We start from the raw sequence: 21,470 nt of genomic DNA, 5'->3' as shown, positions 1-21,470 counted from the left end.
CTAACTGTGTAGAAGGAACCACATATGAAGAATCAGAAATCACATTAACAGGCATATTAAAAGCAGTCAATACCTCAACTACAGTTACAATCTCCACTTTCTGAGCTGAAATATAGGGCATCTGAAAAACTTTACCTTTCAAGCCAGAATAAGAAGCTTTACCATTACTAGACTCATTTGTAAAAACATTCTCAGCATCTTCAACTGGTTTAAATTTAGAGATTTTAGGGAGAATCCAATTAGTTAATTTCAAAATTGAAACAGTTCCATTTTAAGAAAATGATTATTGAGAATACCCACAAAGTCAGCTAAATGGGTTTGCCAAGTAAGACTATTTATAAAAGCTTGCTATATTTATGCCTTCATGATAAGGACAATAATTTTTCCAGGATCATACCCATGTAATTTAACAATCCGAGTTCTCCCATTACCTATCATAGTAGAGATTGGATCCAAATAAGGAATCAAAGTCCGTGAATCAGTATGCAGAAGAAAAAGCCGCTCTACGAGATCTTGCTCTTGAATAATAACACCCGTAGGTGAATACTGAGTTGGAAAAATTAGAAAATCTAATGCCTTTTTTGGATTTATTCTACTTATTTGAGCTTTATGGACTTGATTCTTAATTAGCTGTAGCTCTACCTTAGCCTCCTTTGTTAATTGAAGAGGGCTAGTGAGACTAGGATCTCCTCTAAGGATAGAAAATAGATTACTCATGGCATAGGTAGGAATGCCTAGAGCAGGTCATGTCCAATTAATGTCCTCTAGTAATTTTTGAAAGTCATTCAATGTTTTCACTTGATCCCTACATATGACTACTTTCTGTGGCACAATGGTAGTGTCATTTACTAAGGTTCCCAAGTAGGAGTAAGGAGTAGTAGTCTGAATTTTGTCAGGAGCTATAATTAAACCAGTGTGAGAAATCAAATTTTGCAGGTGATCATAACATTGGAGTCATATTTCTTGAGTGGAGGCAGCACAAAGTATATAATCCATATAATGAATGACGTAACACTGTGAAAATTTTTTACGAGTAGGTTCAATTGCTTGCCCTACATAAGTCTGGCAAATTGTTGGACTGTTTAACATGCCTTATGGCAACACTTTCCAGTGAAAACACTTAGCAGACTGTACATTGTTTACTGCAGGAATTGTAAATGCAAACCATTCAGTCTTGCTCAGCTAAGGGGATAGTAAAGAAACAGTCTTTTAAATCTTTGACTATTAAAGGCCAATTTACTTGTATTAATGAAAGGATGGAGCAATTTTAGTGTCTGTTAATAGGTGAAAGATAAGACAATTGCTGGATATTCATACAATAAAATACCACTCAATCATAAAAAGAAGAAAATTACTACTAAATGTAACAGTATGAACAAATCTCAAAAACATTATGCTGAGCAAGAAAGGCAAGGCAGAAGACAGTAATACTATATATTAATATAAAACTCTAGAAAAGAGAAATCTAATAGTGACAAAATGTGCAACAGTTGTTGCCTGAGTCTGAGGTCATTTGGGGAATTGACCAGGAAGAACCAGGAAATATGGGGGGGCTATGAACATGTTTTATATCTTAATTATAGTGGTGGCATATACAAATGTATACATTTGCCAATACTCATGTTATGGTTTGAATTGTGTCCCCACTAAATTCATATGTTTAAGTGTCCCAGTACCTCAGAAGGTGACCTCATAGGGAAATAGGGTCATTGCTGATGTAAGTAGCTAATATGAGGTCCTGCTGGAGTAGGATGGGTCCCTAATCCTACATGACCAGTATCCTTATAAAAAAAGAGACATTTGGACACAGACCCATACACATGGAGAGTGCTGGGTGAAAATTACATTAATGCCACAAGCCAAGGAATGCATAAAATTGTCAGCAAATCAACTGACGGTAGGAGAGAGGCATGGAACAGAACCTTCCCTAGTACCTTCAGAGAGAGCTTGGCCCTGCCAACACATTCATCTTGAATTTCTAGCCTCCAGAACAGTGAAACAATACATTTCTATTGTTTAAGCCACTTAGTCTGTGGAACGTCATTGCAGCAGCCCCAGGAAACTAATACAAGTCATCAGAATGAATAATTAAAAGCATACATCTTTTGTATTTAAATTATTCCTCAATACATTTGATTTAAAACGATTGAACATGGTTCAGGAAAATCTGAAATAAAATCCACACAACCTCTGAGAAAATGTAATATACATATGGAATTATCATTTAGTTAGTGTTCAGCAAGTGCTAGCTAATTTCAGTCATGTTCTATCATTTAATTTAATTCTGTTATCAACCCTGTGAGGAAGTAATTATAATTCCCATATTACATATGAGCAAAATATGCTTAAGCAAAGTTTAATGAAACTTGAATGGCATTAGCCAACTAGAAAGAAGCAAAGTGACTTGGAAACACCACGTTTTCCCCTAGAATTGCATTGTTATATCACAGTTTATGCCTAATTTTACATGATTATTAACGATATCTAATGTTATGTATATGGATATCTATGTGCATTTTGCATTTCTGTCTTTAACAAGAAATTTTCTGTTACGTTTTTCACTTCAGTGCTTCTCCCCAAATTCCTACATTCTAAGCACAACCACCAAGCATGTCATCATTCTTGCTTCCTGAAGTCCAATGGCTAAGTTTTAACTACTTTAACGTCTTCCAAAATATGGTTTTCTTATTCTTTGATGGTTTCTTTTCTACACTAGTCTGTTCTTGTTTTATGGGTGTACTGTATTCCCTGAGGATACTGATGGTAAGATTTTAAGAGGTATTTTTCTCTGAAACATCTGCTTCTTCTGGTGTCAGTTGATGTGATGCTTGCTTTTCTGTGCTTTTGTCTGACAGTTCATTTTGTCTGTTTTTATATCTGTTTGAAGAACTGGATTGATTAAAGTAGGTATCTCTCATTGTTAACCTGTCACCTGGATAAGAGAGGTCTGATTTAAAGTTGTTCATGTGTATCATGGCATGTTAATTAGTTGGACTCATTTGAGGGTATGTGGGCAGGGTGGGGTTGAAGGGTAGAGTGAAATCCAGGAGTCCACCTGAATGAAAATCAGAAGGCAGATTCTTCAAGCACTTTGCTTTATGGTTGTGCCTAAAGAGAAGCCTTCTCCTCAACTGCACCCTTCTCTTGGGTGGGCTCTGAGCTGAGGCTCCATGTGTTCTGAATTGTCAGTATGATTTCAACTGCCATCTACTTTCAGGATATCCATGCTTTTATGAGCACAATATTTTTATTTGTCTTTATTTCCCTTTTTATGAATTGGTGAAAGGGAAGTAATTCAGTGTATTTTCTTGAAAAAGTAGTTTATTAATTCCCAATCTACAGAACGCAAACCTCATCCTTTCCTGGTGTTCCCTGAATCAATGTTCTTTTAAAAATTTGTTGTAGTCTACTTTTAAAGAAAGCTAAATCTCTACTCTTCTTCTACAGATCTTTCTACATCTAACAAATGTATGGCATATTCAAAAATTACAGAATTCTGTATAAGAATATTTCTAAACCTGATGTAAGGAGAGCTAGTGAAATTATTCCCTGTCCCCATGGAAATGTCCAGCAGTAGCAAGAGATGGGCTTTGGATTTACAGAGACGGAAACATGAATCACATTTCCCAAACTCAAGGCCCTGGACAGTGTAGATTAACTTTTTAGAATCTACATTCTGAGACATAAGAATGGGAAAATAATATTGTCTCACAAGTTTGTTGTGAGAAGCAAATACATTAAATGTATAGCAGTGTTTCTAAAATACTGTTGGTTCTCAATACACGACATCCTCTCTTCCTGCTCTCAATCATCTTCAATTCATTGCTTATAGACATATTAATCATGTAAGAATCAAACTCCAGATCCCAGGAGTATTAAAGAACTTTATTGTAAAGAGTTATAAAACTCAAAGTTCGTTATTAATACAGAATGTATCTCATACTTTGCTCCTGTGCTCAAAATCTGAATTCCTGAGTGCCTTTTGAGTATATTGGTATGTGTCACATCATAGCGTTACTCATGTTGGGCATCTGTTAGAGCACCAACAGTGCCTTTTAACCCTAAAGAGATTCTTTCAACCTCTCTCTGCTCCCCCGTTTACATGTCCAGACTCAATACAGCATGCCTTTGACTTTTTGTTGCTGTTGTTTCTAGAGTATTCCTATCATAAAGTATTTTGCATAGTGTTTATTTATGTAAGAAATTATTCCCCTTCCAAGTTACTTCTACTCATCCTTAAGTTCTTCTGAACTTTGTCAGTTCCTCAGGAAAGTCATCTTTACTCTTCCCCCAAGGTCAAGTCCCACTTTTCAATACTGCCTTGGTACTATACAGACTTTCTTTGTAGTAACAAAGCTCTATAATCTCCATTGTTTCCTGTATTTACTTATGTGATTACCTAATTAATAATGTTTACCTCACTAGAATCTAATTTCCTGAGGGAATTTTTGTTTATAAACATATCTACAGGGATCAGCACAAACCTATAGCAGATTGTAGGAACTCAGTTTTTGGATGAATGAAAGCAGAAAGCTTCAGAACGGGTTATTTGTTTTTCGTTATATTGTCCCTAATCATGCTGCTCTCATATCATTTTGTAAAAAATTCTTATCTGTCTTAGCATAAGGACTCAATCAGGTTAGGCTTTTTAAAAGCATTTCTAATTTTTTTTTTTGAGACTAAGTCTTGCTCTGTTGCCCAGACTGGAGTGCTGTGGTGCAATCACAGCTCACTGTAGCCTCAACTTCCTGGGCTCAGGTGGTCCTCCAACCTCAGCCACCCAAGTAGCTGGGACTAGAAGCAGGCAACACCATGCCTGGCTGATTTTTGTAGAGATGGGGTTTCATCATGCACAGACTGGTCTCAAACTCCTGGGCTTAAGTGATCTACTCACCTTGGCCCCACAAAGTGCTGGACCACAAGCCTGAGCCACCACACCCAGCCTCTAATGATATTTGTAATCTGTTTGTGCCTTTTAATTATGTATCTCTAATTTCTACTTCATCTTCTGTACATGTTTCTTTTTAAAACTGAGCTTATCAGATACAGTCATGTGTAGGCCCTTTGCTTTTCATCTTCATCAGTATAAGTGGTAAACATAATTGCCAATTCACTATTGTTAGTAATCATTGGAAAATTAGTTTTTATAACTTAATGGTCCAGTGCAAGGATGTTTGCTTATCAGCATTGTTTCACACTCTGGTAATTCTGTGCAAAGTGACATAAGGATTAGGGGATAAGAGGAAGTAGAGAATATCTAATTGTTAAGAGCAGTGTTCTAATGAGTTTGCCTGCCTTTTTAAAATCTCAAACTGATATAATTTTGACTTAATTACAACAAATTAATAAAAGAGGATCAGATTATTTCACTAAACTATTTCTTCAGCTCCTGAATATTATGGTGCCAGGGTAGAAGTATCACCTCAGATAAGTTTTTTAAATCAACTCTAACAATGTAATTCTTTGTGCAATGAATTAGCTTAAAGTCCAAATCTGAAATTTGTATGTCTGCAAAAACGATAGCTCTGTTTCTTTGCTTGGCTCACCATGCTATTTAGAAGAGTTTACATTTCTTTAAAAACATTTTAGAATGGCTAGAGAACAGTCAAGATATAGAGTACAGTATTGAAAAGTGGACCCTGTAATATGCAAATTATCTAATATTAGTAATTTATTTTCAAAATACTATGCTTGAAATACATAATAATTTTTAATACGTGAAGAGCATTAAAGTAATACATGGTCTGGTAAACTTTAAATGCTAAAGTAATATTAATACTATTCTATAAGCATTGATCTGTTTTAAATCCACGTCTATCAATAAGTTATTTTCACTAGCTATAGTACTTTATGTTTGTGTTGACATCACATTATAATGTGGAAAAAAATCATTTTCATCAGAAATAAAATTACGAATTTTTGGAATGCTCACTCAACAATACTGATATACCATTTGTAGAGTCTACGGATGTAAAAATCATTGAGATAATTGTGCTCTTGGGTAGAGAGTATTACCATTCACAAAGAGCTTATCTTTTAAAGAATATAATAAAACATAAATTAAATAACTAAAATGGCAAAATTAAAAGGATATCATATTAGCATTTAATTCTTTTTTTTTTTTTTTTTTTTTTTTTGTTGAGACGGAGTTTTGCTCTGTCGCCCAGGCTGGAGTGCAGTGGCCGGATCTCAGCTCACTGCAAGCTCTGCCTCCCGGGTTTACGCCATTCTCCTGCCTCAGCCTCCCGAGTAGCTGGGACTACAGGCGCCCGCCACCTCGCCCGGCTAGTTTTCTGTATTTTTTTTAGTAGAGACGGGGTTTCACCGTGTTAGCCAGGGTGGTCTTGATCTCCTGACCTCGTGATCCGCCCGTCTCGGCCTCCCAAAGTGCTGGGATTACAGGCTTGAGCCACCGCGCCCGGCCTAGCATTTAATTCTTACAAGAAGAATCACAGGAAAATTCCTGGAGGATTTCACATTTACTTAAGTGCCAAAGGATCAATAGTATATGACAGATGAATAGTTTCCCCAAACTAAATAACAAAAATTATGATTATAATAATAGAAAATGGCATCCAGTGATCACATACGTTTATTATTCCTTTAAGTACATTACACATAATGCGTCAATTAATTCGTAGAGCAATCTCAAGGAGATATTATTTGCTCCATTTTACAGGTAAGGTAAATTGAAGCTAAATAACTTACCTGAGGCCACGCCTTGTGTCGAAGATAGGTAAACAATATGAACAAGACTACGGAAGTTCTCAAATGTTTTTACAAGGGTTTTCAGTGTTTCTTAAGCAATGGAAACTCACGGAAGAGTTAATTTCGAGGGTTCTGGGGCTGGGAAATATGAATGCATTAAAAAGGAATGGAGAAAGACACAAAGAAGAGGCTCCAGCTGAAGACATTACAATAGTAAGGGGAATTGATGATGGAGATCTAAACTAAGAGCAAATAGAAGAAAATCTTACACTGACAGAACTGATGGGGCTTCCCTGTTGTGGGAGGAGCAGTAAGGACCAGAAAAAGAGTCTATGTAAAGTCACGCTATTGAAGAAGGTGGTAATGTATCCTTTCAATAAAATGTTCCCATAAAAATCTGCTTTTAAGTTTTGCAATCTTTAATGTATACATCGTTTTAATTACCAGTATTTGAAACCACTTAGCTATAAGCCAATACTTATGAAATGATCAAAAATGTTGATGTCTTTATAATTTGCACTCCAGAAGCTATTTATGTGAGTCCTTCTTCTTTTACTTTTGTATTATCCGCTCTCTTGCTTTCCTTGATCACTGCATGGTATTTATCTCTTTTATTCCTCCTAAGCTCCTAATCATTTACCTTCTAAAAGTATTTAAAGTATTTATTGTCCTGTCAATTCTTTTATAATCACTTTGTATCTTTCAGATTTTTTCCTACTTTATAAATTCATCTCTCTTTATTCAAAATCTCCCTTGCTATGTTTCTAAATATGTGTTTCTCTTTCACATGCAAATACTGAAATAATTAGGTCGATTTTGTAGACATCTGGTATGAAGTATGTTATTGATACTAACGTCAATAAACCAAATTTAGAAGACTTACAATAATTTTGTTCATTTATCTTAAAGTGATTTCTAAATCAAAATAAGCATGCAAAAGGAACTGAAAATAAAACTTTGAAACATGATTAATTTTAATATGTTTATGGGAAATAGTAAATCCACCAGCAGCAAAAAAAATTACCAAAACTAACATTTTACAGATTTTAGTTTCAAAGCACAATACATTTTTCATAGAAACAAATATATCACCATTATAGGCACCATGATATGGCAATATTTATACACAAGGTCATTTACCATTTAAAAAAAAAATCAGTGGCAATGGTGATGTAATACATTAGTTCATCTTTGTTCAACTTTTTGCTATTATACTTCCTGGCCTGCAGGAGTATTTGCCAGGATACAAAAGAAAATATGTGATCTCAATTTTAACAGTACATAGAAAGCTCTGGCTGCCCATGCTTAACCCTACATTTACTACCTGATCACTAGGAATGTTTTCATACCACTACTCTGACTTTATTACATTTATTTTTAAGGCCACTCCCAAGGAATCAAACATTTTAACAGATTCATTTGGATATTAAAGGATTATTTTATATAAAATAAGAAGGGCAATATCAGAACTTAATATTCTATATGCCTAAATTAACAGAAAAAAAAAACTTTAGTTATGAAGTGGAAAATTATTTGAGATTATTTGGAGTTGATAATGGCATAGCATTGAACTGGGGAAAATGTGATAAGGTTTCTTTCAGTTTTATAGTCGATTTTTTTAAATGTACTAGGTGATTTTCTGAGGGCCATTCACATTCAATGTTTAGATTCATTTTATTAGTGGCATATACAAAGCACCATATAATATATGAAATGTAGAACAATCATGACTATGTAATTAACTGTAGAAATAACTGCTAAGAAAATATAGCAATATTTAACACAGGATTTCTAAAACCATTATATTTTAATTACTTTTCCCAAAGCTAATGTCCCATGTTTTATTTTATAGACTTTGTTTATCAAGATTTATATGTATTTGGCACTTTTTTTGGGCTGAAAATAGTTGATGTACTCTGTACAGTAATGTTACAGTTTTATACAAAATTCAGAAATACTGCATTTGGAATAGTCTTTACGATCCTCTTCCAAGTATTCCATTTCACACAACAGCAAATACTCTGAATGCCTTTCCTCCTGGAGGATTCTGTAAACTGCAAAAAAAAAAAAAAAAAAAAAAAACCACAAAGTATATTGATATCTCTATACATAATCCTTCTTATAAATCATGCTTTCTTATGACAGTCAAGAAAGCGGCCCTACGAATCCAGATGGTCAACTTTCTTAGGCTACTATAATTTATAGTTATTGGAAAGCTTGAACGAAAGAGCTTAACTCTTGGTTCCATGCTGGGCTGCAAGTACTAACGACATTTAAGATGTGTAATGGTAATAATAGTAGTCGCTACAGAATTTCATAGATTCTACATTATGTTTTCCTATATTACCTCCTTTCATTCTAATAACAGAGTTTAGCAGCTGTTATTCAATTTTAATGGGGAATACTGAGACTCAGATTTACAATTGATATGCACGGTTACAAGCTAAAAATACAGCTGATACTTAGGCAATACTCTAGAGTACTAGCTTATTATCATTGTCCAAGTCTGACAAAATTTAAATTACATTGCTATCATACCGATTAATACTCCTAACATCTATAATTTCAAGAAAAATATTAGTAAGTATATTTAATGGTCAAATCTGAAAGGACCTAAGAATATCTTCACTGAAATGAAAAAATACACAGACACACACACACAGACACACACACACATACACATACACATACACACACACACAGACACACAGACACACACACACACACATACACATACAGACACACACATACATACACACAGACACAGACACACACACACAGACACACACACACACACAGAGCATTCAATCTCATTTTGAAAGTACATTTAAATAGAAGTTAAAAGTAATGCAGACTCATAAATTTTACTCTTTATTAAATTGTTTATATTTATTTAGCAACATAAATCAAGGTATGTTTTGTTTAAAAATCTAAAAGTTAAAACAGATTGGTAGTACCATTAATCATTATTTATTCAAATCAACTGTAAGCTTTTTAAGTTTTACATAAAGTTTTATTTCCTTAATAATTACAAAATACTTTTGGAGGTCAATAAAATAAATGCTAAGAAAGAGAAAGTGAAATATCTTTTATATATTTATTCGTACAAGAAAAAAGGGAGAGAATTTTTGAGTGAGCAAAAATAAGGGTATCACAAGGGTGCACACACAACATATACACACATGTGCATGCATGCATGCCAGGTTTTTCATGCAAGTAGATGGCCAATCCAAACATTTGTACAGTTAAATACTGGAAAAACACATATCTCTGAGCCTACGGACTGAATCTGAGTTTTGAGGTTTACAAGTTATATGAATTTGGGCACATCATTTAATCCCTCGGAGTCTCAGTTAACATATATATATATGTATATGTGTATATGTATGTATATGTGTATATATGTATATATAAAATGTATGTGTATATATACACATTCATACATACACAGAAACACATATATATACATAAATATACATATGCACCCTCACACATATATACAGTCACACACATATACATATACACACGTATATACACACACTTATACATATATACAGACACACACACATATACATACACACACGCGTACACACACATATCTATATCTATATCTATATCTCTATATATATACATATATCTCCGGGTATAGGCCTGACATTTCAAGGCTGTTGAAGCTGAGCTAACATACTTAGAGTGCTCAGGAGCATCTAACATCTGGAATATTCATAGTAGGTACTCAATAATTATTATACCATTTTATTAGGATATCATCTATCATTTTATAGTTTTAAAATAAATCTAAGAATTATGAGGCATGAATAAAGCCATATCACTCAGTTTAGCTTATAAAGTTGCATATCCAATTTTATAACTCAAAGATTCATTTTATATATTATTCTGCTTAAAGAGGACATGAGCAGGTTGTAGAGATGTCACTTTCTCAACACTCACCTCTTGATATAGTCTAATATGAAAACAGATAATGCAGATTTGTATTTTTGAGAGGATGACACCCAGATGGTTATGTGGAAGGTAATCTAAATACCCCGTATGACACATCCTTTGGTGTACATATGTGTGCTCTCCATTGGCAATTTTGAAGAACCCAGGAAATACCTAAAAGTTAGGGATTTTTCTATATACAAATAAATAGGACTTTTAATATTACTTTTATAAGTAACAATGATTTAAAAAATCACCATTGCTTCATTCATTTTAATATTTAGTGATACCTGATAAAGTGAGTTACAAGAATTTTCTCACATCACCAAAATATAGGACACTAGTGGGTGGATTAAATAATATGAAAAATGACCTGAAAGAGTTCATTTATATCACACTAGGCATCCAAATTCAAATCAATTAGAGTTTGGTTCTAGGGAAAATCAGACATTGTTTTTGTCAAATACTTTGTCAGATAACTGGATTAGAGAAATATTCTGTGCCTTGCTCACCTAGAAAGAATTAAATATAAAAACTAATCTAGAAAATCCAAAAGAGGATGAAAGAAAGTTCCTAATTATAAGATCAATTAACAAAAGAGTAGTTCTGACTTGTAATCCGATTTTCATGTTGATTTTTATAAGCCTGCAGGAGACAGGCACCTCTGGTACTACAGCTTCTCCCATCCCTGGAAGGCTGACTGGTACACAAGTGTGCAAAGGAACACACTGACTCTGCCACTTAACTTTGAAAACAATTAAAACTATTAAAGTGGGTCAACTGTGCAGCAATCATGAATAGAGTGATGGATGGTATTTAAAATTATACATACATATGTTTTGTTTTTACCTTTCTGAGAAGATTCCATTCTGAAAAGAAGCAATGTAGGTCTTTCTTTTGTCCACAGGCATTACATCAACATAACCACCGTGATTTCGAACCACTCCAGCATGTACTGCTGCTCTGCAGATACTGGACAGCTGCGAAGGCAAGGAAACAAACCAACTGCCATTATTGGAAATTCCTGTTGGACTTGTCCAGCCTATTCTTCCATTATTAATAGACTGAAGTCGCTGACATCCTGATGTCATGGATAGCCAGTGAGCAGCTACAGGATGAGGTTTTATGCATAAAGGAGTGTTTGAAATGTCACAAAGTCAAAGCCAATTCGGAGCAAGCCTGAAGGCCAACCTTAAAGGTGATGCAATGGGAAGACCCCTCCCCAATCTAATCTAGCAAGCACCTGTTCTTTCCAAACAGTAGGCTTTAGAGTATCAAAGCAATAAAAAGCAAATTAGCTTCTTTTATCTCTTCTAGCGCCTGTTTGTCATTCTTCAGTTTTAGCCTTTGTTCTATACTGGGCTCACTCTGACTAAATGCTCACAGGTTAGATTATTCATCCCTCAGGTATGTTCACTTTTGCCTAATACAAACTCCATCATAGTTCTACATATGACTATGGCCCCTGTTCCAAAATACAAGAAATGGGGTAGTTTTTTTCTTAGTAAATAATATAATCTACACAGAGAAGCTTTGCCTAATAACCCTAAAAAGAAAAAAAAATGAAGAATCATCATAGCTTCTACCTAGATTTGTAATGCCTGTCAATTTAGTTTGAATGGTCTGACATGAAATACTAGGAAAGTCCTATGATTACATTGTACTAGTCGTATAATCTGAATTGAATGGGATTTCTATGGAGAAGAAAATTATTGTTTCAGTTCCAATACTTTCAAATTTTTAAAACTACTGAATTCTAAAAGTCAGATCATTTCTTTTGGCCCATTAAAATCTTCAATTTTAACATTTGCTTTAGTCCAAATGTTTTACCAAACTTTGTCAACAACTAAGTACAATCCAAGGAAATCCGACCAAAAAAAATATTTTAACTGTTTCAGTATAAAACAATCCATGTCAAATGCCCATGGGTCTTTTCTGATTCCATTGGTGTGTTCTTTTATCTCTATGCACATGTGAGTGATTTAATATGCTTTTTTAAGTTCACATAAGCATGTATATCTTACATGACCTTGCTTTATTACTGTGCTGTGAACTCTAGAGCATCAGTCAGTATTTATTAGATCAGAGTCTGAATGCCAAGCTGTTTAATCCTTTCCATGCTTTTGCTGTATTGCAAAATACCATGTATCTAAAACTTCTATCCTTATTCAAAGGCATTTTCTTCAACATTTAAAGTCCCACTGAATTACATTTGCATCCAATATGGTTCCTAACAGATGGAATTAAAAATAATTCTGTGCACATTTCAGTATTTGTTCTGTTAAAAGAGTATTAATCAACATTTTCCCCAAGGCAACAAAAGTGCTTAGATATAACGTTTACTAAGTCCAAGTACTTAATATGTTTTGAGGCTATTGTATTGCCTGCAATTGTGCATTCAGCAGGCATCTCTATTTGAGTTCAAAGGTCAGAAGACATTTTCTTTTCATACTCAGACTTCATAAACACTAATATATGACAAAATTATTTATCTGTAAAAATAGAATTTTTAATGAATGCAGAAATATATAACAAACTATAAATAAAAGTTCAAATAAACAGAATGTACAAGGTCTAACTATAAATGGAAGGAAAGAAAGAGAAAGGAAGGAGGGAGGGAAGGAGGGAAAGAGGGAAGGAGGGAGGGATTCTGGCTGCTTGGTTCTCACATTTTCATACTTTATTTGGAGAGATAATGTATTTTGTCAGGCCAGGGAAGACTGGCAACTAATGATTGGATCTCTGATTTCGTACTTGCCATTTGACAATAATCTTTGTATTTCCAACTTACTCTTCAAATGACCTATATAATACACACATTACACACCCATTTCACTGAGGGTAGAAAGACAAAATGATCTCAAGATATGAGTTCTAACAAAACCTTAATTCTAGCAAATAGATGGCTTTAAAGGTATAGAAGTATACAGGATATTTTGAAAGATTTTCACTGTACGTGACTAAAATTAAAAGTTCTCCTGCTTAAAGGGAAAATCTGAAAAGTATTATTTCTTTGGAAATCTCTGTTGAGTTCAGATACGCACATTCCTATATATTTGTTAATCTACTTGTTTCAACAAATATTTATGTGCAAGGTACTTGGTTAATATCTGATGTAACTATGTGCTCTAAGCTCTGTTCAGGCAGGACGTGCCTGTCTTGTTCACAGCTTGGCAGACATCAAATTCGTGATCAAAAAACGATGAATGAATAACCCAGCTGCTGCCCTTGAGAATCTTACAAACTAATAAAAGAGATAGGGTAATAATCATAATATCAAATACAACAGGCTAAGTGCCAAAAGGAGAAAATGAAGTGATAGGGGTTGAAATAGGGGCAATTTCATACTTGGGTTGGAAGGTCCAGCAACACACCCTCACACAGAAAGTGGCAATAATTTAGGTTTTGAAGAATGATCACAATTTTGACACAAAATTTTCAAAAATACTGCATTTCAACAGAGGCAAGAATATAAGCACAAATGTGAAGACTAGCACGTTCAAGATACCAGCACGACATTTCAGTGGCACATAAGACTAGTTCAAATCTGGAGCTTGAGAGAGACTCAGAATCGGAGAATAACTGCAAAAGTAAAGCTGAACTGAAAAAAATCTAGACCTAAGTAAGCTCACCAAGAGAAATAGGTGGTAATATACATATTCAGTCCTCTTTACATGATCAAATTCCCTTAATATTCTATTGAGTATGTGCATAAGACATTTCCTAAATTTGCATTTGTAACTCTCTGGCTTAGAAATCTGTAATGCTTTCTAAGCGTTTGCCTCATAAAACGTAAACTCATCAGCATGCGCTTTCAGACTTTGTCCGCACACTGATGTGAGCTGGATTCCTCTCTCTCTCAGACCAATTTGGTTGAAGCCCCTTTTCGTTCCGATTTTCAGCAGATCAGAGACAAAGCTATCTGCTAGACTGATGTGCAGCTCATTTACTCTTAACTCCATTACTTTGTAAATGTCACTTATCCCACTAGAACATGTTCCCTGATTCTCTTTACCAATGGACACTAAAACTCTGGCTCAACAAGCACTTAACAGGCCTGGCACCTTGGAAGGCCAAGGCAGGAGGACTGCTTGAGGCCACACCAGCCTGGGCAACACAGTGAGACCCCATCTCTACAACAACAGAAAAAGAGTCAGGCATGGTGTCATGTATTTGTTCTTCTAGCTACTTGGGAGGCTGAGGCAGGAGGATCACTTGAGCACAAGTTTGAGGTTAAACTGAGATATGACTATGCCACTGCACTCCAGCCTGGGCCATCACAGCTCATATTCCTTGTCCAACTCCACTAAAGTCATCTCTCAAAACAGCCCCTCAATTAGTTCTCTTTTGCATATATTTTAATGTAGCATCTCTATGACTCTATGCTACATTTTAAATGGCTGTTTGGCAGTGAAGATATTATTTAGACTTTTGACGAATTCTTAATTATCCAGTTTAGACTTCAAATACTAAAGAATCAAAAGAAAAACGAAACACATTTTCCTTCCCAACAATGACTATAGACTATTTCATTATGTGTCTTATATAAAACATATGGGGAGAATGTGAAGAAAAATTTTGTCATATCTTACATATGGATATTAATTTTTCAGTGATATGGATGTTTAACTCTTCTGAGAATGCCTATTAACAAAGTCTGTTTCTTTGCTCTGTATATAAATATACATATATACATTTAAATGTGTCTATACATTTATATATATACATGAATGTTGAAAGCTGTATAAATTAGGATACTTACATCAGAATAAATTCGAGTTCCAATTACACGAGCATAATGTGGATTTGCTTGCATACAGTTACGAGGACAGTATACTCTGAAAAAAATAATATATATATATATTAAGTAAGCTGGTTACTTAAGTCTTTCTTAGTAAAACCACAGAAATGCATACACAAAGTAAGCTCAACATTCTAAACCCTACTCATTTTTTTCTCCTGAAATAGGTCAATTGTATAAACCCAGGCAGTAGACAATTGCTTCTGTTTATCTATTTCTATCTTTTGGCATAAATGTGATTTTAAAAAATTAGGAAGCTCTCTAATGTGGGGATTTCAAGCCAAAAGAAACACCAGAAAGCAACTCTATGTATCTGAGAAGTTGGTACCCAATATATCTGTAGAATTTAGTAAACCAATAACTTGGAAAATCTGAATCACTGTCTGCCTCATACATCTCATAGTTTCTCTTCTTTATATTTACATCTTTGGAATCTCATTCAGTTTCATGGTTTTAATTATCATTTCAAATGGCTGATTTCCAAATTTACATTTCCAATTGGGACCTCTCAATTCCAAACTTGAATATCCTACTGCTTGTTCAACATCTCCACTTAGCTATAATAAACATCTCAAGCTTACCACATATGAAACCAAATTCCTAATCTCCTTCTCTAGTTCCCAAATCTGTTCTTTCCATAGGCTTCCCATTGCAATAAATGGCACCTCCATGATTCCAAGTGCTCAGGCCAGAAACCTTTCTATCCTCAATCCCTCTCTTAATCTCACACCTTACATTCAACCCATCAGCAATTTCTATTGGCTGTACATGAAAACATATCCAAGATCAGAGCATCCCCAAGCACTTCAATCATGGTAACTCTGCGCTCTATCATCTACTGTCTAACTGACTGCAATAGGCTCTTCTAGGCTTCTTCTATGGTCTCCCTGCTTCCAATTTGGCCCTCTCCAATCTGTTTTCCATACTTATATCAAAACATAAAAGTCCAGCCAGGTGCCGTGGCTCACACCTGTATTCCCAGCGTGGGTGGATCACTTGAGGTCAGGAGTTCGTGACCAGCCTGGCCAACATGGTGAAACCCCGTCTCTACTAAAAATACAAAAATTAGCTGGACATGGTGCCTGGTACCTGTAATCCCACTTCTCGGGAGGCTGAGGCAGGAGAATTGCTGGAACCTGGGAGGCGGAGGTTGCAGTGATCTGAGATCATGCCACTGCACTCCAGCCTGGGCAACGCAGCAAGACTCTGTCTCAAAACAAAACAAAATGAAACAACAATAAAAAATGTACAATTTCAAACACATCATTCCTCTGCTCCAAATATTTCAGTGGCTTCCATCACATTCCGAGTAAATGACAAGAGCCTCAGGAAGGTCAATAAGTCCTGCATCTTCTATCCTCACTGCCTTTCCAACTTTATATCTTACTCCTTTCCCACTTTCTCACGCTACTCCAGTCACACTGGCCTAATGGTTATTCCTCAGACGCACACAATAGCCTTCTGCCTTAGAGCCTTTGCATTTATCTTCCTCTCTGCATGGAATGCTCTTCCTCTAGAAATCCCACTGCCTTACTGATATCTGGTTGGCTTAGCTCACTTAAAAGACATTTCCCAACACTTTTTTTGTTGTTCAGGCTCTAACACAATATGACCAAAAGCTTTTCTTTAAACATACGATACAATTATCAATATTTAATCAATCACATGATATTTTTAAAAATCTACTCCCAAAGTTCAAGAAACTGTCAAATGGCACTTCACTTTTAATCAAGTGGCTCGTCTGCATTCTCACACACACACACACACACACACACACACCCATCACTAAAACGAAACACAAACTAAAACTGGAAAAAACACAATTTTAAGTAGTAAATGAGACTCTCAACATAATTATGTGATAATCATTGGTGGGTGATAGCATCAACAATTTTCCTAAAAGTATTCTAAATATACTTCAGTTGAAACTACCCTTGCCAATTGAAGCAGATCTTCCTTAAGATAGCTTTTAAGAAATAGTTATAGTTCTTATTTCTAAAATTTGTATAACACTGTATACTCTAGTGTGCATATACTTCACATAACATGGAAACCAGAACCATTTAAATATAAGTAATAAATACATCTGAGTTTCTATAACTTTGAATTAAAGGATTGATTGTTGTAAAAGATGCTGTCTGGGGTTTCTGCAGGAGGAAGGGTGTCCCCTTTGACTAGAAACTGGTCCCATTGTATTTGAGAACTGCTAGGCATTCACTGCTATCCTTATGGTTATAAAATCACTTGCTCTGCATGCTCTGCACTCTATCTTGCCCATATTCAGCTATTGGTTTGCGGAATGCCAAAGTCAGTAATCCGAGTTGAGTTAGTTTCCACTTAGATGAGTTCAGGTAAAACAAAGATTGGGGGAAGTTTTTGCTTGTTTGTATTCCAATCTGTTTATAACAGCTTGTTACATACTACTGAGAAGGTAGGTACTGGTCCAGCAAACTTTTTTTGTTTGTTTGTTTTTGTTGTTGTTTTTTGTTTGTTTTTACCTACAATTTGCTGGTAAACTTTGAATGAAAATGCTGACATACTTTTACATCTTGAGCATTTAATAAATTTTAAAGATCTAATTGTTTATAGATATACGTAAAACTGGATAATATTTCTTATAATTTTTATAAGACATTAAGTAATAATTACTACAGAGTAACCAAATGGTTACTAAGTAAGTTAGATAGAGTTTATTTTGAATTGTTCTACCCGACATGGAAACTTTCAAGGACATGACTTGTAGGTAAATCTTATTTCTTCAAGGTCTTCTTGAGCTAATGTAATGTAATTTAATTTATTTATTGTCATTTTTTCTCCAGAATAGACTATGCCTCACCCTACTTAAGTGATATGAAATTCTAAAAGAAATGTACCAACTACATGGTTCCCTAAAAGTTATAACCTGTCATATATATAATATCATTATAACCTAGTTTATGAAACTATTACAAATTTTATATGGGAAAAACAAAAGACAATTTTGTTTCACTGAAATAAAAAAACCGGGAGAAGCTTTTCAGACTACTTAAGGTCAATATTATGTATAAATTGTCATTTCTACGGATTTATTATATTGGTAACAGTAAAGGCTAAAATTAAATTTAAAAAATTTATATCATTTTCCCTATTTCGATGTTTTGCTTTCTGAAACAAGCCAAGAAATAGGGAGGTTGTTTGTTAATGCTTTACTTGATTTATCCCTTTTGCAACAATATTGATATAGCTTGTTTTGTAGTTATAAAATTACCATTTATTGAGCATCTACTATTGAGAACCTTATGTTAGAATGCTGGACCGAGACTATCCTTATTATTTGATCCTCATAAACCTAGTCACATGGCTGACATAAGGCTAGGCATACTATTGGTACTTAGTAGGTATTTAATAAATATTTATAAATTTAAATTCTAAAGTTCCTGTTTTTTTCACGTATTACGATGCTAAAATTTACCAGCTTCACCTAGCAATACATCTTTACGTTCTTCTATAAAACTGCAATTTGTAAGTGTAGGGGTCTTGAGAAATCTGAAAAAAAACATTTCTGCAAAACTGTCTAAGACTACAGAGCAAACAATGATTTAATCAAATATGTGGGCCTTATAAGAGCATAATTGGTCAAGCTCTAGTAACGGGAGATTGTATTTTTATCACAAAAATATTCAGCATATAATTCATTGGTGAACAAATGGCAAAAAGTATATGATGCACTTCACCCAGTAAGAGGTCCTCAAATTATCCTGCATACTTGGTAATCTGCGGATTTCAGCAAACACAAGCTGAGGACTTCTAAAATTCTCAACTAGAGTGCACCAAGTTAGCTGACCAAAAATATTATAACAGCAGTCCTGCATTAGTAGAGACAAATGATTTGAAAAGAAACAGGCTATGTGTATGTGAGGAAGTCTATTGTTTATATCACATCTGTAACTTAGAAACTGATAGAAAATGAAGTACCCTGTTATATGAAGATCACAGTCTTCTGTTACAAAAATTCCGTTATGTACCTTGTGAACAGCCAATCCCATTCTTTAAGTGAAATGTTGCTTTCATTGTAAAAGGGTAAGTAATGACGTTTTTCCAAAGTAGACAAACTTTTCCACAAAAATTAAGCTCCTTAAATTTTTAGGTATGTTGTCAAATTACAATTATATCTTGAAATCTCATTACTAGTTTTTAGAAGTAGTGTGGATATTTGCATTAATGGAAATAGTGCAGATAGAACTAAGACTGGATATATGGAGACATGATTCATTTTTCCTATCTACTGATTATGGATTAAACCATAATACTTCTAACATTTTTCATCTTACCTTGGCCAAGATAAATAAAGCTTTTTTCATGATTTTATAGTACATAAATTCTATTATAATTCTGTAAAAGAGAATATACAAAAAATAAAAGAAAGGCAAAGATGGGCTTTTTAACTTACCAAATGCAATCAGATTGATCTAATTTAAAAAACTGTATAATAATGTTAAAAATATGAGTTATGCCACTTTAGTTTCTGTTGTAAGAAACTGTTAGGAACTGAATGATTTTGTCCCTTCAAAGTTCGTATGTTGAAGTCTCAATCCCCAATTTGACTGAACTTGGAGACACAGGGCCTTTATGAAGGTAATTAATGTTAAATGAGGTCATGGGGGGGGTCCTTATCCAATAGGATTAGTGTCCTTATAAGAAGAGATGTAAGAGAGAGAGCTCTCTTTCTCCCTCCACCATGTGAGGACACAGAGAAGGTGGCTATCTGTAGACCAGGAAGAGAGCCCTCATCAGGATCCGAATCAGTCAGCACTTTGATCTTGAACTTCTCAACCTCCAGAACTGTGAGAAACAAATTTCTATTGTTTATACCACCCAGTCAATGCTATTTTGTTACAGCAGCCAGAGCAGACTAATAAAGGACTCTTTGTAGCACAGATGAATATACAGATTACATGCATAAACCCTGATATTATGAAATAGCAGAGAATACTTTTGCATTGGGAGAAAGTACACTCGGCCTGCCTGGAGTGCATGTAGTTTATGATGTTCCATTGCTCCCTTCAGCTTAGCAGTTCAAGATTATACATCTTTTGAATCCCAGAGACACCAGAATTTCAGGCGAAAACAGTTATCGCAGGGCTAAAGTTCCCTATGTGTACACTGGTTTACCTTGGGCAATGTGAAGCAGGCTTATGAAATGGACAGAGCTGTTCCACAGTTGTTTCACAAGTCACAGCCTGAACTGAAGAATTAAAACACAAAACAATGAGTGAATCTTTTGAAAGTAATAACATATTACATAGTACTAAGAAAATAAGATGAAGAATGTGCTAACCTGTTACTTTAGAGACTGTGAAGGAATTAGCAGACTGATATTTGCTGAAGGTAAAAATACAGAAATGTTCATTATTTTCATATAGTCATCATAAGCAGCAGCATCATTTCCGGAATCTTTCAAGTCTATGAACACTTAATTTTCCTTTTAAACACTTATTACACTAGACAAGTAGCAATATAAGAATGTATCATCAGTTTTATGCTAAATCCATGTTATCATCAGTTATTAACCAAATCAATACCAATCTTAAGGTGATCTCTTTTCATTATTAATCTCAAAAACTTATAGATAATAGCATAAAGCTATATCTATTTTGATTCCTATCAAAATTAAAACCCTCAAATACTAATTTCCTCCCTCCACAAGACCAAACTATTTATTCTTTCACAACAGGAAATACAAGACAATGCTGTTAAAAGACTACAAAAAATAAGTACCAAAGGGAGTGTACATTATTCCTTTTTTGTTCCCCCTAGTATCTAGCAAAATGTCTACAGTAAAATGAATTAACTTCTCCTCTTTACATGCATTATTAAAATGCTGAAATATAAGATCACACACACAATTACACATCAAAATTTTAATTGGTTGATGTATATCCAAATTTTTAGAAAAACATCTATTGCAAAAGGTAAGGCTACTTTAACGTGGTACACTCTCTGAATACATTAGCTCAGAACTGAAGGTGTAAAGTTTCAA

The 21,470-nt window shown here is 34.5% G+C and overlaps 1 protein-coding gene across 3 annotated transcripts in view; it reads right to left on the bottom strand.

Moving 5' to 3' along the window:
* Positions 1 to 7,658: 7,658 nt before the first annotated feature.
* CRISPLD1 (cysteine rich secretory protein LCCL domain containing 1) overlaps positions 7,659 to 21,470 on the bottom strand; it is a 44,816-nt gene continuing 31,004 nt past the window's right edge. For 2 of the 3 annotated variants that reach the window (XM_033202927.1, XM_033202926.1), the window contains 5 exons: positions 20,769 to 20,812; positions 20,603 to 20,675; positions 15,413 to 15,488; positions 11,500 to 11,630; positions 7,661 to 8,762 (listed from right to left, as the gene is read on the bottom strand). In XM_033202927.1, coding sequence (XP_033058818.1) covers positions 8,711 to 8,762; positions 11,500 to 11,630; positions 15,413 to 15,488; positions 20,603 to 20,675; positions 20,769 to 20,812 — 376 coding nt within the window. In that variant the 3' untranslated portion in view covers positions 7,661 to 8,710. Of the gene's footprint in view, positions 8,763 to 11,499; positions 11,631 to 15,412; positions 15,489 to 20,602; positions 20,676 to 20,768; positions 20,813 to 21,470 lie in introns of all 3 variants that reach the window. The other variant, XM_033202925.1, reaches the window with a different exon arrangement.

The sequence above is a fragment of the Trachypithecus francoisi genome, unplaced genomic scaffold (assembly GCF_009764315.1).
Source record: "Trachypithecus francoisi isolate TF-2019V2 unplaced genomic scaffold, Tfra_2.0 Lachesis_group7, whole genome shotgun sequence".
In the NCBI taxonomy this organism is placed as follows: Eukaryota; Metazoa; Chordata; class Mammalia; order Primates; family Cercopithecidae; genus Trachypithecus; species Trachypithecus francoisi.
This window is presented reverse-complemented; position numbering and strand designations above follow the sequence as displayed.